Consider the following 15,275-nt stretch of genomic DNA (forward strand, 5'->3'; position numbering starts at 1 on the left):
CAAACAGGGCTGAGGAGAAACTTTCTTCATCTTCGTCAGGTTTTCTTTTCTTTTTTTTTAAGCCATTCCAACTGCGAGTGAGCCATTATTTTCCCAGGATGATTGTATTTAACCAAGTAATAAAGGGCTTAAGCGATTGAAGAAGAAAAAAATACTTTACACTTTTAACTGGTGACTATTCGACAAACAAACTGGGGTTAGTCCCCTGTCTAATGAATAGGTACAATAAAATGTTTGTGTCAGACAAAAATCGCCATGGGCTAGCCCCCCCATTCATATTGCTTTGGGATGTAGAGCCATAAATAGGTTCGCAAGCCTAGGTTAAGGGGGTGAGTGTTTGCTAGTTCTGCCTTCCAAAGGTATTTACAGAAGCCCAAAGGAGCCCATGGTTGTTGTTCACTCTGTAAAGAAATGATGACATCAAGAGGCCAGGTCACAAACATGAGTTTATAGGTATTACACTTTACATAGGGATGGAAGGAGGGAGGGGGGGGTTATCCATTCAACATGATCTTCTGACCCCCCACAAGTTTACAGCCTTCCTCTCTCTGCTTCATAGCGCCTCTCCGGCCCAGAGTTAATCATTTCTGCGCTTGTTATCTGCCAAGACTTCTTATCTCCTTTTTGCTGTCACTTTATAACAGGGGTCCTCTTATCAACCTGTTTAGAGTCACGTGACCAGGGCAAGCCTATCCCTGCTCCCAATTCCTCTGATTAGGGACCATCATGAAACGGGGATGGCTGGTTTACAGAGGGTCACTAATGCTGGAAAAAGTACAGAGTCCATTGAAAAGCAGGCCTGTTACTTTCTGAATTATTGGATTTGTGTGTGTGCGTGCGCAAGTGTGTGTGTGTGTGTGTGGTCTTGATGGACTGTTCCCTGACTTTCACTGAAGGTTACTGTAGCCAGTATCCCAAGGCCAGAAAAGTTTACAACCTCACCTTTTGCCGTCCTCAATGCTGTATACCTGAAAGCCAAGGGCACTATATATTTGCACCTAATTATGTCTTCCAGTTCGGATACTACCGGCAACGCACAGGAACCTATAAAGCATGGACTTCTTCCAGGTGGTAAGTAAAACCTTTTCTGACTGTTTTGATAAGCCAGTCCAACAGAACTAAATCTCAGCCTTATCAGCCATCTCAGACTAAAACGTCATTATTATGGGATCATTTCCCACTTGTCTCATTTATGCTTCAAAAGAATATGGCTCCCAAAGACACTGATATGCTGTACATTTAAAAGTGCAAGTGTTGATGTGTGAATAAGCATGCTTTTTCTTCAGATGAAATATTTTTAATAAGAGCACACTACCCCAGTAAAGCACTTTGTACTTCAAAGTCACATTTATTTCAATGTGAAACACATGCTTTAATCTCTTTCATTTAAGTAAACTGGACTTTAAAGTGAATTGCAGCTAGATTATGCCTGCCAAGTGGGAGGACTGAAAATGATACATTATGCTGGGCCATACTTTATTTGTTTATAAAGTTGCTAAGATGGCATTAGTGGTGTAGGAATAAATTTGAATTCGGGTTGACCTTTGTGAAATGGCAGTTGGCAAAATCCGGGAGATTTCTAAATTGGTGTAATCTGACTTGTTAAAGAATGATCATTGTCAAACACACATTCATATAGACATTAATCTTTAAAAAGTTAGGGTTACATGATAGTGAGAAAGTATTTTAGCGTGCTGTTTTGTAATAGCGAGTATAAGAATTTTTTTATTTAGGCCTTTCCTGCTTTTTTATGTTGTTTTGCCTTATTTCATTGAAAAAATATTTAGCAATTTCTGGTCCTTGTTTAACACTCCACCATCCATTGGTTAACAAAACTGAAACATCTAGGTACTTTCAGTCAGTTTTTAAAGTTTGAAATTTTTTTACATATCCATAGATAACCCTTTTCATTTGCACTGATACTGACTGTTTGGATTATATATAATTTCTCTTGCAATACTTTTGAACCTGTGGTAAAATTTCTTCTGCGTTAAAGCCAACAGCTAAACTTCTGAGCATTTTATATCGTATCAGCTTTGTATATAAAATTTTGGGTGAAAAGTAGAGTTGCCATATGTCCTCTTTTTTCAGGACACGTCCTCTTTTTCATGGGTAGAGTCATAGCGATCTATAGTTAAAACTACAAGTTGGCAAATGTGTCTTCTTTTTTGCTCTTCAAAATATGGCAACCCTTTTCTGAAAAGGGTGGGCGATAACTGGAATGTGACCAGCGAATTGGTCTTGGGATGTTTGTTTTATACATTTATTTTAACAGATTAAGGTTGCAATCTTAAACACACATTTATTAGGCAGTGATCCCCAGTGGGACTTAATTCCAAGTAAACACACCTAGGCACATGGTTATATTTTATCAAATTGCAAGCAAATTCATGCTTTGCAATGCCATCTTGTTAACCTCATGTTTACCTGGGAGTAAGCTTTACTGAACACAGTGGGATTTACTTCTGAGTTAGCATAGGATCTCTGTTTTTAATGTTGTGTTTCTCACACAAGAAAAAATGAAGTGATGTATGTGTATGATTGTTTAATATAACATATACACATTCCATCTATTCAGAAATGCAGCGTTTTCATTTTTAGGCAGCTGTGAAAAATATCAATTCTTAAAATCAAAAGCAAATGTCCAAAACATACTTTAAATTGGGAGGTTCACAGAAGGGGGTAATGCTATATTGTGTCCCCCTGTAAGGCTTGATCCGCCATGTTTAAAATTGTACTCCCAACTCTAACTGCTTTTGTTATAACTTCCAAGTTTTCTACTGTAAAAAATGCATCCTTTTGCTTAGAGTTCTCTGGTCAACCTGTATGGAAATGACAGATCTGCAATTATCACTCCTTCCTAAGATTCCATCTGTATGAGTTTTACATAAAAGGGATTCTTTTCCCCACTACTAAGATTTTATTGCCGAATGGCATGTATGTAGGAGGGAAGCTGATAAGTCCTGTTCTTTAATACATGTGCAGCCTGATCATCTGTGTGTATATTCAAAAGTAAACCCCATTGAGTTCCAGAGGACTTGTGAGTAAAAAGAAAATGTAGAGGATTATGCTACATGGAGTTTTGTATGCACACAAGTGCGTAAACACATAACAAATACAAACCACAACAGAGTATTGCTCTATGCACTGTGGTGGAATTTATAAGCACAGATGTGAGTAGTGGAGTGGACATTATGTGAACACTTCCTCAAGCTCTTCACAAATCCCAGTTGGCACTTTCCATGGCAGTCGTAAGCAGTGCTTTTTTCTTTTAAAAAATAATGTTTAGGGGTCCTCTCATTTTCCTACTCATATTGAAATACTGCCCCTCAATGAGGCCAAACTTAGATTCACAAAATGTTTAGGCGTATGTGTACCCCTGCGTGCCCGCAGAGAAAAGCACTGGTTGTAAGTCTTCTCTCTCTACCTCTCCAACTGGCAGTGGTTTGCCAGTTTGTCTCTTGGCCAGTTTCTGGGTACTCGCAATGATGTTCAAAGCCGTAAGTTACCCCAAATAGCTGAAAGGCTGTCTCCTTCTGTAGACTCCCTTTGGTGTTAAGATCAGCAGAGGCCCTCTGATAGCTCCTTCACCCTTAGAGAAGTTCACGGGGTGCGGAGGAGAATATTCTCTGCGGCAGCTCCTAGGTTGTGGAATTCCCTCCCCCCTCATTTCATTTTACAGTTTCTATTGCATGCTGGAGACACTCCTCTTTTTTTACCCTGCCCTTTCTCACACTTGAGATGTAATAGAGCACACTGTACTCTTGTGTCTGTAATTTCTTTTAAATTGTTTTTAATATTATATTTTTTAATTGCTGTAACCCACCCAGGACCTTATAGTGATGGGCAGACAAGCTATCAAATAAATAACAATAAAGTAGTAGTAGTAGTAGTAATTACTACTACTGCTGAGTATACTTGGCTAGCAAAGAGTCTTTATTTAGTTTGATATTTTGAATACAGATTGTTTTAATGGCTTGGGCTACATCCACGTATACTAGGTATTAAGATTAAGTATAACGGGTGATCCTCAGAGCTACTCTTGTGAATGTGCTATTGGAGGGATACATTAAAAAAAAAAATTTAAATGGCATTCTAAATTCAGGGGATGGGTGATTGTCATCATGGAAACTCAGTGGAAATAACTGATACAGTGGTACCTTGGTTCTCAAACTTAATCTGTTCCCGAAGTCCGTTCCAAAACCAAAGCGTTCCAAAACCAAGGCGCACTTTCCCATAGAAAGTAATGCAAAATGGATTAATCCGTTCCAGACTTTTAAGAATAACCCCTAAAACAGCAATTTAACATGAATTTTGCTACCTAACGAGACCATTGATCCATAACAGGAAAGCAATAATCCATGTACTGGACTATAAAATAAGACAGTATTGTAGATGATAAATATTATATATATATATATATATATATATATATATATATATATATATACACACACACACACAAAAGCGCTGAACTTAATCCGTTCTGGAAGTCTGTTTGACTTCCAAAATGTTCACAAACCAAGGCACAGCTTCTGATTGGTGCAGGCGCCCCGGAAACAATAACTGCATCAGACGTTTGGCTTCCAAAAAACGTTCAAAAACTGGAACACTTCCGACTTTTCAGCATTTCGGAACCAAGGCGTTTGAGAACCAAGGTATCACTGTAGTCTGGCGACAATTTTATAAAACATGGACATGATAGAAATTTAGAGCAGACTCCACTCCCCCCCCCCGCCCCGTGTTAAATTCTGAAGTAAGATTTCCCTTTTCATGTGAAGTTGTTGATTGTTGTAGACCACCATAACAGAAATAAAAGAATGTGTATTAAAAGCAAATGGGGTGATTTAGAGTATTGGAATAATAATAATAGTAGTAGTAGTAGTAATACAGTGGTATCTCGGGTTAAGAACTTAATTCGTTCTGGAGGTTCGTTCTTAACATGAAAGAATATAAAATCATTAATAAGAATATCATTATTTAGTCCATTTCTATCATACCCTTCCTCCCAGAGAAAAACACCAGAAACAATTCAAAATCAAATATTTTCACAGCAGAATAATTGCTGGGATAATGCCTATAAATGCCTTATTTGTGAGTTCAGCAATTTTTACAAAACTAAAGGCTTTACTCCTGGCAGAACCATAATGACATAAAAAAGAGCCCTCTTGGATCATGATGAGTTCCCATCTAATTCAGCCTTGTATTTCCAATGCAAGCCTTCAGATGGCTCTGGGAACCATACTGTGCACAGCTAAAATTGAAATTAGTTCCTTCATTCGCTTTTGCTTCTTGCCCCGCCCACCACAGGCAAATGGCCCCGGGGATCATAGAATCAGGAAGGTTGCCTAGAAGGGAATACAGCCCTCCAGCTGAAGAAGGTTCCCCTCACCCCTGGGGTAGATATGGGTATGCCATTTGTCTGGCTCAGTACAAGGCCAGTTCTTAATGTTTCTATCACAGGGAGGCCTGGGAACTGGAGCTAGGGTGGTGCTGTGGGTTAAACCACAGAGCCTAGGACTTGCCGATCGGAAGGTCAGCGGTTCTAATCCCCATGACGGGGTGAGCTCCTGTTGCTCAGTCCCTGCTCCTGCCAACCTAGCAGTTCGAAAGCACGTCAAAGTGCAAGTAGATAAATAGGTACCACTCTGGGGGGAAGGTAAACAGCGTTTCCGTGCGCTGCTCTGGTTCGCCAGAAGCAGCTTAGTCATGCTGGCCACATGACCCGGAAGCTGTACGCCGGCTCCCTCAGCCAACAAAGCGAGATGAGCGTCGCAACCCCAGAGTCGGTCACGACTGGACCTAATGGTCAGGGGTCCCTTTACCTTTACCTTTATGCCATTTGTCTGGCTCAGTACAAGGCCAGTTCTTAACGTCTCTATCACAGGGAGGCCTGGGAACTGGAGCTAAGTCTGAGGTTAATGTACTGTGCTGACTTCAGGTTTGGGAGGCACTTTGGTAAGGTGTTCTACTAGAATCATGGAATTTTCGAGTCGAAAGGGACCTAAAGGATGATCTTGCCCAACCTCTGCAAAGCTACACTTGCTGTTGTTTCTTGCCATTATAATGGACCAGTTTCAAGGCTACCTAGTGAGCTTCATAGCTTAGCAGGGATACACATCTTGGTTTTCTAGAGTCACATTTAACACACCAGTGACCATCACACACCAGTTCTCTTTGGGCTATAGGTGAGCTCTCATTTCAATCAATCAGTCATTTTATTTGTATGCCACCACAGTTGAAAGCTCAAGCCAACTTACAACACACACAAAAATTACATAGCTACAAACATAACAGAAGTAGTCATAAGTACCAAGTAAAGGTAAAGGGACCCCTGACCGTTAGGTACAGTCGTGGCTCACTCGGGGGTTGCGGCGCTCATCTCGCTCTATAGGCTGAGGGAGCCGGCGTACAGCTTCCGCACACGGAAACGCTGTTTACCTTCCCGCCAGAGCGGTACCTATTTATCTACTTGCACTCTGACCTGCTTTCGAACTGCTAGGTTGGCAGGAGCAGGGACCGAGCAATGGGAGCTCACCCCGTCGCAGGGATTTGAACCGCCGACCTTCTGATCGGCAAACCCTAGGCTCTGTGGTTTAACCCACAGCGCCACCCTTGTCCCTATCATAAGTACCAAACAGAACAACAAAAAGCACACGACCAAATTGAACAATTTCCACCTAAACCATTAGATACAAAATAAAAATACAAAAAAATTAACAGCAACAACTCCACTGTAACAACAACAACAAACCCTTAAACAATAACCCAGCTCATTTGCATTTTTGTCTGGACCCAGTTTTGTCACCATGTCCCAGATGCAGAGGACAAGACAAATGGAGATTACTTCTTCTCCTTCCTGCTCTCAATGCTCGCTTGCTTGCTTAGACAGGGCAGGTAAAGAGAAACCAACAGCAGAAAGGATAATAAACAAGGCCAGGAGTCTCTAGGGATTGGCACTGGGCCTCTTACTGAGCTGTGGACTCCAGCAAGTGCCTGATGATGCCAAACCTTGATGCCAGCCCTGCAAACATACCCAAAAATCAGGGGAAATTTAAATCTTGGTTAATTTCTAGCCTTATCCTTTTATTCCTCTCTTAGTTTCACATAAAACTCATAAAGCAGTGAGAGAAAGTAAGTCAAACCCCCAGTTATCAACTGGAGTTCTGGAACTATTTTTAAAGTACCCTATATAAAATCACTTACCAGACTTTATTTTTTTTCTCCCACCCATTGTAAAACTACAAACTTCCTGATAATAATGTTTAGGAGTTTGGTATGTTTGACTAAGGGAGGTGAAGCGGAGCGCTAACTTGAAAAACTGGCCTGGGTTGGAAGAGAAAACGAGCCACTCCGTCACTTCTACCTGTGAAATTTTGCAGCTCGTGTAACATTTATTGTTATCCATCTAATACTAATGGAAGCCTGAAGCACCAGCCTATTGCAGGGAGTGCCTTATTGACCTTATCAAAGAGCAGTTGATATCCCTAGTGCAGTCTCTAGCAAATATGAGCTTGAGCAGGGAATTGACTCCTTGGGGCAGAGACCTGCCTAAATTTGTTTGTTTCTGAGTTCATAGCCTTCCTATCTTCAGAAAAGGTTCTAGATGGTTCTTTGGCTTATCTTACTCTGCAACGCACTGAATAATTCAGCCTTCCCCAACTTGGTGCCCTCCCAATGTTTTGGTATCCAGCTCCCATTATCCCTCAACTTCAACCACGCTGGCTGCAACTGATGCAATTTGGAGTGCAAAACCTCTGAAGAGCCCCAGGTTGAGGGGAGGAGGTGTAGACCAAAGTTGCTCTAAAAAACTATAATTCTAACAATAAAGTCCCTGGTTCAAATTTTGCCTAAACCATGAACTGGCTCTGAGCTGTCAGCCACGTTTTCTATGCCTCATTTCTTCCATCTGCAATACAGAGATAATACTGCACTTCCTGAAATATAGAAAAATAAGATATGAGAAATTATTTGAATATTCTGAAGTATTACTCAGATATGAATATGGGAGAGAGAATCCTATATCAAGATCAGTAGGAAAGTATCCCCTTTCTATGTAACTCCTCAAATCAGTTGGATTGTGAAAGAAATGCAAATAACAGATCAATATATTGACTCTGATCCAACCAAAGATAACCATGATTAACGTTCCAATAAGTCTAAATAAGATCTGTTCAACATACTTCCGAGTTATGTTTAGAATCTCAGTGAACATTCCAATGAAATCAATGAAACAAGTTAGTCACAGCAACTAGATGTGCTGAATGTTCTCATGCAGATGTTTATGATGCAAAAGGGAATCTTCAGAGCGGGTGAAATGTTTCCTGAAACTTCCCCAATCAGCTGCTTCAATGCAAATTAGACCAGAGGTGGAAAGTCTGCAGTCTTCCAAATATGGTTGGACACCACTTATCATCATCCCCAGCCAACATGACTATTGGCCAGAGATAGTGGAAGTTTTAATCCTGAAACATCTGGAGGGTCACAGGTTCTCTACTGCAGGGTTAGTCCGCCTTCCTAGTGTTAAAGTCCCTGTCAATTTCGGAGCATAATGACATTTCAACCAAATGGTCAATCAGATATGGCTCTATTCAGCACAAAGCTAGCTCAGAAGAAGGAGAATGCTCCCTGCCCTCACTCTGAATGGGTAAACACAGCCTTCAAAATGGGTGCGCTTACATGGGTTTCAAGGGTGTTTTAAATGCCTCCCCAACTCAACGGCTAATGTTATCTGGCAATAATATGGCACTTGCCTAAGACTGAATAGAGCAAGGCTTACTTCTAAGCAAAGATTGCAGGAGTGCACTGTAAATCCCATTGATCTCAATGGATTCCAGCCGCAATCCTATGCACACTTAGTTGGGGGTTGAGCAACTAAGTGGAATTTGCTTCTGCACAAGCTTATTTAGGATTTTGCTGTTAGTCACAATTAACTTATGCTGTCTTGGTTTCATCACCTGGTGATAAATTCCACTGAAATCAAAGGGATATGTAGCCCAGTCCTAGGCTACAACTTTAATTTAATTTTAACTTTAACTTTAAAGTGTGCAACTGTAATTCCAATTTAGTAATGGCTGGGAGGTGGGGAGTGGACTGTTGAAAATTGCCAGGAAAGGCATATTGCTTAATACTATTCGAGAGCATTTGGACCAAAGTCCTTCTGTGTTCAATAGAGTTTGCTCCCAGGTATGTGAGCAGAGGAATGCAGCTGTCAACAATGAAATGTCCTCATGCCTTGACGTGGGAAGGAATAATATAACTTTCTCTGTTGATACACGGGGAAGTTTCAAGGGACCTATTTTTCTTTTTTTAATTATTAATTTAAAAATGCTCTGGTTGCGTTTACACTGAAATAAGGGTTAAGAAAGACTGGCCGGCTGGGAGGAGGGAAGTTACACAGCGGGCAGCCAGGAAGAAGATTGCAACATCCATCTGCTCGATTATTCATTTTCGCAATCCAAAGCGAAAGAAAGAAAGAAAGAAAGAAAGAAAGAAAGAAAGAAAGAAAGAAAGAAAGAAAGAAAGAAAGAGAAAATGTCAGACCCTAACATCGCGTCTTTTTAGTTTCACTTTGCGCCTGTGTTGTTGACAAAACTTAAATACAGTATGGGCGGTTCAATTCGAATTCGGTTTTCCTTTTGGAAAGATCCAAGGTGGGGTTTTACAGCAACCAGAGACGAAAACGTTCCTGGTCCAGAAATTCGGGTTTCAGTTGCTTTGGGACAGGAAGGAAGGAAAAGTTTGGAATGCTGTGCGATGCGAATGCGGAATGGTGGAAATGGAAACGCACCAGCGTTTGGCCGAGTTGACACCAGCCTTTTCCCAGCCAGCTCCGCCGCGCGCGGTTTATAAAAAGAGCCCTTGGTGGACTCTGGACCAGGCAGTTAAGATCGTCTCTTTCCCCCGCGGCCCCGCCCCCGCGCCTGACGAAAGGCACATTTTTCCATTGTGTGCCAATGTGATCTTTGCATCTTTGTGGAGGTTCATCAGAGACAAACATTGCCTGCGAGTGGATCTCGACGTTACAGTCTTCCTCTTCGGTTTCGTGAAAATCGCCTTGACTTCATAAAAAGATTGTCGCTTAATATAAAAAAGATTTTAAATGCAGAACCCCAAAGCACGCTGCTTTGGAAAGAAATCCCAACTGCTTCCAAACTTGGTTTCTAAGTACAGTAAGCAGACAGGAAGAGTCAGGGTGTGATATGCCCCCCTCTCTGTTTCGGGGGGTGAGGTTTTTGGTTAAAACTACAGTCTTCCCCTTACCTGAATGGGACTCTCATTGAGAATTCACGAGAGAGTAATTTCAGAGTAAGGATAAGTGGTTGGTTAAGATCGCACCTCTGTGTTGTGTGTGTGTGTGTGTGAGAGAGAGAGAGAGAGAGAGAGAGAGAGATTTCTAATCCGCACAGTGGTTTTGTGTGCTTTTAATATCGACGCTGGCAATTGACGCTAAGAGACAGGTGACATGCCCAAGGCCAGCTACTGAGTCTGTGGCAGAGGAAGGACTTTTTAAAAAAGGCAACTGGGCTAAGTCACTCGCTGCTCACTGGAATGCATAGGCGCGCTACCATTCTAAGGAATATTATTTGGAGAAAGGTTGAAGTGAGATTAATGTGACACATCCTCCCAAGTAAACATATTTAAGATACCTATTTTCCCCCATGTGTACATTCTTTGAGGATGTAATCTGCTACAACTAAGAAAGAGTGCCTCCAAGTCGTTTATGGGTGAAGTGCGCGAATACACGCAGCATTTTGCGGGATGAAAAAATGAAGAGGTAGACTGTCTGATCTGATCACCTGAAACCCAAGCAAGTTCTTTATGAGACGAACGTAAGCAAAGACGAGCTTATGATAGGGCAGCGCAATCCTGCACTCCTCTGCTTGTTTACTCAGAAGTAGCGCCTCTTATGTGTCTTACTCCCTGGTAAGGGTGCACAGGTCTACCGCCTTAGTTGGGCGCTATCCGGCCGAACACCAGAGTGAGAAAGATGGAAGCAGCGCGTGCTTAAAATCAGGATCCTGGGACGTCCTGTCTTACAGAGTGGCACTGATTAAATAGGTTTAGGTAGGACGACGTTGCGATCACTTTCTTCCCCCTTGGCAGGATTGTGCCCTGTGTTTCGCAAGGAAGCGGGAGGGCGAAAGAGGCGCAGCGAAACGTCCCAGCGGGGTGAGAAATGGCAAGAGGCCCGGTGACTCGGAAAAGGTTTGCTCTGGGTGAATTCCCGCTGATAGAGAATGAGCTACTATCCGGCTTCACTTCCAAGAAGCTCGTGGCAACGTACAGGGAACATGAGAGCTCTCTACTGGATCACACCAAGGGCCTTTCTCTTCCAGCATCGCATCATCCGGTAACCGACCAGGGGCAGCACCTGGTATCCTGCCTCCAACCATGGCTAGTAGCCATGCAATTGCCCAGTCCCTCTTTCAAAGCCAAGCAGTTTTGTGGTTGTCGCTACCTCTTGTAAAAGCGAATCATATGGTTTTAAGTGCGCGATGGGTAAAAACAGAACCTGCTTTTGCCCGCCCTGGCTCTGGATGGTTTGCGTCTCTTTCCCCCCTCTCTCGACACACCATGCATGATCTTGTATTTCTCATCATTTCCACCCCCTCCCTAAACTAAAAAGCCACAGACCTTGTCACCTTTCCTCATAGGGGAAGGCCCCTGGACCAGTTGGGTTGCCCTTTTTGCCAACTCTGCGGCACCATTTTTGGACAGCCATCAACCTGAAGTCAACGCAGCGTTCCAGCGCCGTATAGATTTGTCCAAGGACACCGTGACACCGGCAGTTTTACTCTGAAGCCCTCTCCAAATGATCGGGAGCACGGACTCCGCCTTGGTCACAGCTGCCACACACGTGGAACGCCGTTTTCATGGACACAGTTCAAAGCTCCTGAGGTTAGGCAGAGAGAGGGATTCCCCGAGCGCACCTCGCTTCCCACTTTCCTCCATTGACTCGCATTTGCCATCTTCAGGCCCCTTAATTCACCCAGCTTGAAGAGATCCCTTGGGAGCTCTCCACAATCCCTTCTTGTGCTTACGAGCCTGAGCAATTTGGAACCATCCGCGCACTTCCTCTCCTCTGTTGCTTCGCAGCAACCCTACGATTGACCCAAGCTCAGCCGAAGAACTTCGTGTGCCAGAGGTAGGATTCGAACCCGGCTCTCTCCCCAACCCCAGCCGGACATCTTAGCGCTCTAACACACTGGCCAACTCAAGTTTCCAGGCTCGAGATTGCAAGACTTTGAAATGCTACAGACTGTATTTGTTATTTTACTCGCTCCGCGGTTTCTTTCTTTTTTCCCTCTCTTTCCCCCTGAAGTGGGCTTCTATCTTGAGTGGAAGGAGGGCGGGTTTTATGCTTTCCTCTCCTAACGAAGGCTTCTGAAGCCTCCCTGAGCCATCATCTTGGATAATTGTAAGCGTCAGTCAAAAGCTTCCGCCAAAAGTCCGGGCGAGCTCCGCAAACTCGGGAGAGGCGCGTAGCGCCGAGAGAAGTTAGGAGAAGTTGGTGGTGAAAGGGATGGGGAAATGGGCTTGAAGGAAAGGGCGCCAAGGGCCCTTGCTCAATGCGAAAGGAAACGCTAAAGTTCTTGGTTAAATTAAAGGCAGACCCGGGAGAGAAGGATGACTTTGCCTTGAAATTGTTGCTTTGGAGTAACGGACTTGGGCAAACCGGCGCAGCCCTCTGGTAGGCTTACACGGGACAGTGGGGTGTCCCTCTAGTCCTGTAGTTCTGACTCGGACCAGCGCGGACTCCAGAGGTAAGGGACTGAAGTCCCTATCTCCCCCGCCTCCCTTCTTTCTAGAGGATTTTCGGATTGGTGATAAGGGGCCCCTTCTCCTGTGTTTGCCCCCTGGGCAATCTCAGATATAACATCGCAGAGGTAATTTTCCTAACACTTTCCCACGGAAAGCGAGTGGTGCCTTGCACGTGTGAACGCGGCCCCTGAGCCATTTTATTCCGCGGGCCCTTTAGTTTTTGGGTCCTAATGCAACAGCATCTATACCAAATAAGGCCAAGGCATTTCAGCCCCTCTCCCAACCCCCTATACTCGGAAATGCCCCCATTCGCTGCCTTCCAAGGAAGTAGGGTGAGGGTCTCAGTCGTGCAATCCGTTCTTGTTATGCAGGTTATGCATTATGTTTGATGTGGCTTATTCCCAATTTATGGATGAGTCAAGCCCTGAACCGCTGTCCTCTGTTGGAAGCTTGGCATGCCTTTAGTAGCAAATTGTTCCTCCTCCTGGGAGGAAGGTTTGAAACTATCTAAAAACAAGCGCAAAGAGTCTGGACATTTGAACATTAGACTCTCCTTCGCCCTCTCAGTCCTTAGCGTTTTGGCGTGGATTATAGGTGCAAAATAGCTCAGGTATCATAGACTTGACCTTACTACTTTCTTTCACTATTTTCCATCGTTTAACATCTCTGTAGTTTGCAGAGAGATAACTGCAGAAACATGCCACGCCCAGAAGGTTGAGGATAAAGATGCTGAGAAGTGTTCTGATTGGTCAAGCATGGCTTCTCCAAGTCTGGCTGGTGATGCTCTAAACTTCTCCCCGACTTCAGCTGAGGGTCCTGCCTTTAGGACCAAAACAATGCCTCCAGTCGCTCGGGCTACCTCCTAGAAATCTAATGCCGCTCTCTTTTACTCTTGTTGTGCAATTGACTAGCCAACAGACTTAACATCAAGGCACTTTCACGGAGCGCACTAGAGGCCCCATACATTCTCCACCCTCCAGCAGATTTAGAGCTGACTTCCTGGTGAAGCTCCACAGTCAAATGAATCCAATGTCTAAAAGGGTCTTCTGGAGAGACTACCATCGTTCAGGCCTGCCCGCCCTTTTCTCTCCCCTTCTGTTTTGTTTTTTTTTTTCCTAGTGACCAATGGCATTGGAAGATGAACCGATCCTCAACACAAAGCGCACGGATTAAACAACAACAACACTTTGAGTCCCAGGGAAATGCAAAACAAACAAACCATTGTCAGTCATTTTGGTGGGATCAACGAGAACAAGGCAAAACTCTTGGTTGGTTGTTGAATCGGCAGCCTCAGAACGAAGCAGCGAACAGGTTTTTTTATTGCACCCAGATATTTAATGTTCTGGAAAAGCCCAAAGCAAAGCCAGGTCAAAGAAAGAAAGACCTAGGTCAAAAGTGGCCCAATGCTTATCCACGCTGAAGTGACCGAAGGCCAAGAAAACCTTTTAAAGAAATAGCCAGGTTTCCAAACTGTGAACGACATCGCTGCCTGTGTCACATATAGAGTATAAAGTTATTAATGTCGTAAGATATTTCCAAGCCTAAACAGTTAAGAGTGAGGAAGCCTAAGCGAGAGACCTCTTGGGTCCTGGAGTCTAGGAAGATGATCAGCCGTTCCTTTGGGGGCATCTCTGTGCAGCTGAGAGGGGGCTTGCTGAAAGCAGAGATGGGGGTGGGGAGAGCGGAGGAAAACCTTTGCAGGAAACGCTGATCGGGGCTTTCACTGATTGGCTCTTTTAATTCGCTGCGCGGAGCCACAGGCAGGTCGGAGCGACTGGGTGATCTGGCCTAGCTTGCGGGCCGGCAGAGAGAGAAATGAAGCCCATGCCATTAAAAGCAAAAGGTCTTAATGCCGCTTAGATAAAATTGAGGATCGGGATTTCGAGGTTTTAATTTGGTGATGGTGCAAGAAAACTGGAGAACCAATAGCACCCAAATAAAGAGTGCGGTCCTGTTTCTTCAGGACGCTCCTTCACCATCTCCTGATTAAGCGCTCCCTAAAATCAGAGAAAATTTTAATGCGTTTCCTAAAATCCGTAGAACTTTAAATTAAACGTATGTGGTGGTGGTGGTGGTGGTGGTTATTGTTGTTGTTAAGAGAAGGGCAGAAAACATTCCTTTTTACAGCCCTGGAAATGGCTTTGCGTTTCTAACTGAGGTGCGACGAGGTCTTCCTGCCCGTTTTCCAGTATGTTAGTTCTGAGCTGCTGTTTCTCCAGCTTGTCACCGAGCAGGAAACAGCAGGTGAAATCTTGATGAATACAGTTGAGAAAACAATAGCCATTGCCAGTCCTAACAGATGCGGATCGGGGCGCAGCATCCCCCCTAAACGGGCTGGGAGAGTGGAGGATTCTGCTCACCGAAATGAAAGCGCAGTTAACGCGCCGCTCAGGAACCCGGCTGGGAAACGTGTCACTTGAAACAGGCGCATCGTGTTCGCTGGTGACTTGGAGGATTCGAAGAGATGCGCATATCAAGCCTCGGCGTGGCTCAGTCCCGAGTTCGCCTTG

At 43.9% G+C, this 15,275-nt stretch overlaps 1 protein-coding gene across 1 annotated transcript in view; it reads left to right on the plus strand.

Moving 5' to 3' along the window:
• The first annotated feature begins 672 nt into the window (after positions 1–672).
• Positions 673–15,275, plus strand: part of NR5A2 (nuclear receptor subfamily 5 group A member 2) — a 114,146-nt gene continuing 99,543 nt past the window's right edge. The window contains exon 1 of the mRNA XM_082225512.1: positions 673–1,071. Coding sequence (XP_082081638.1) covers positions 1,005–1,071 — 67 coding nt within the window. The 5' untranslated portion in view covers positions 673–1,004. The remainder of the gene's footprint in view (positions 1,072–15,275) is intronic.

The sequence above is a fragment of the Podarcis vaucheri genome (assembly GCF_965113315.1).
Source record: "Podarcis vaucheri genome assembly, chromosome: 6".
NCBI classification, from domain to species: Eukaryota; Metazoa; Chordata; class Lepidosauria; order Squamata; family Lacertidae; genus Podarcis; species Podarcis vaucheri.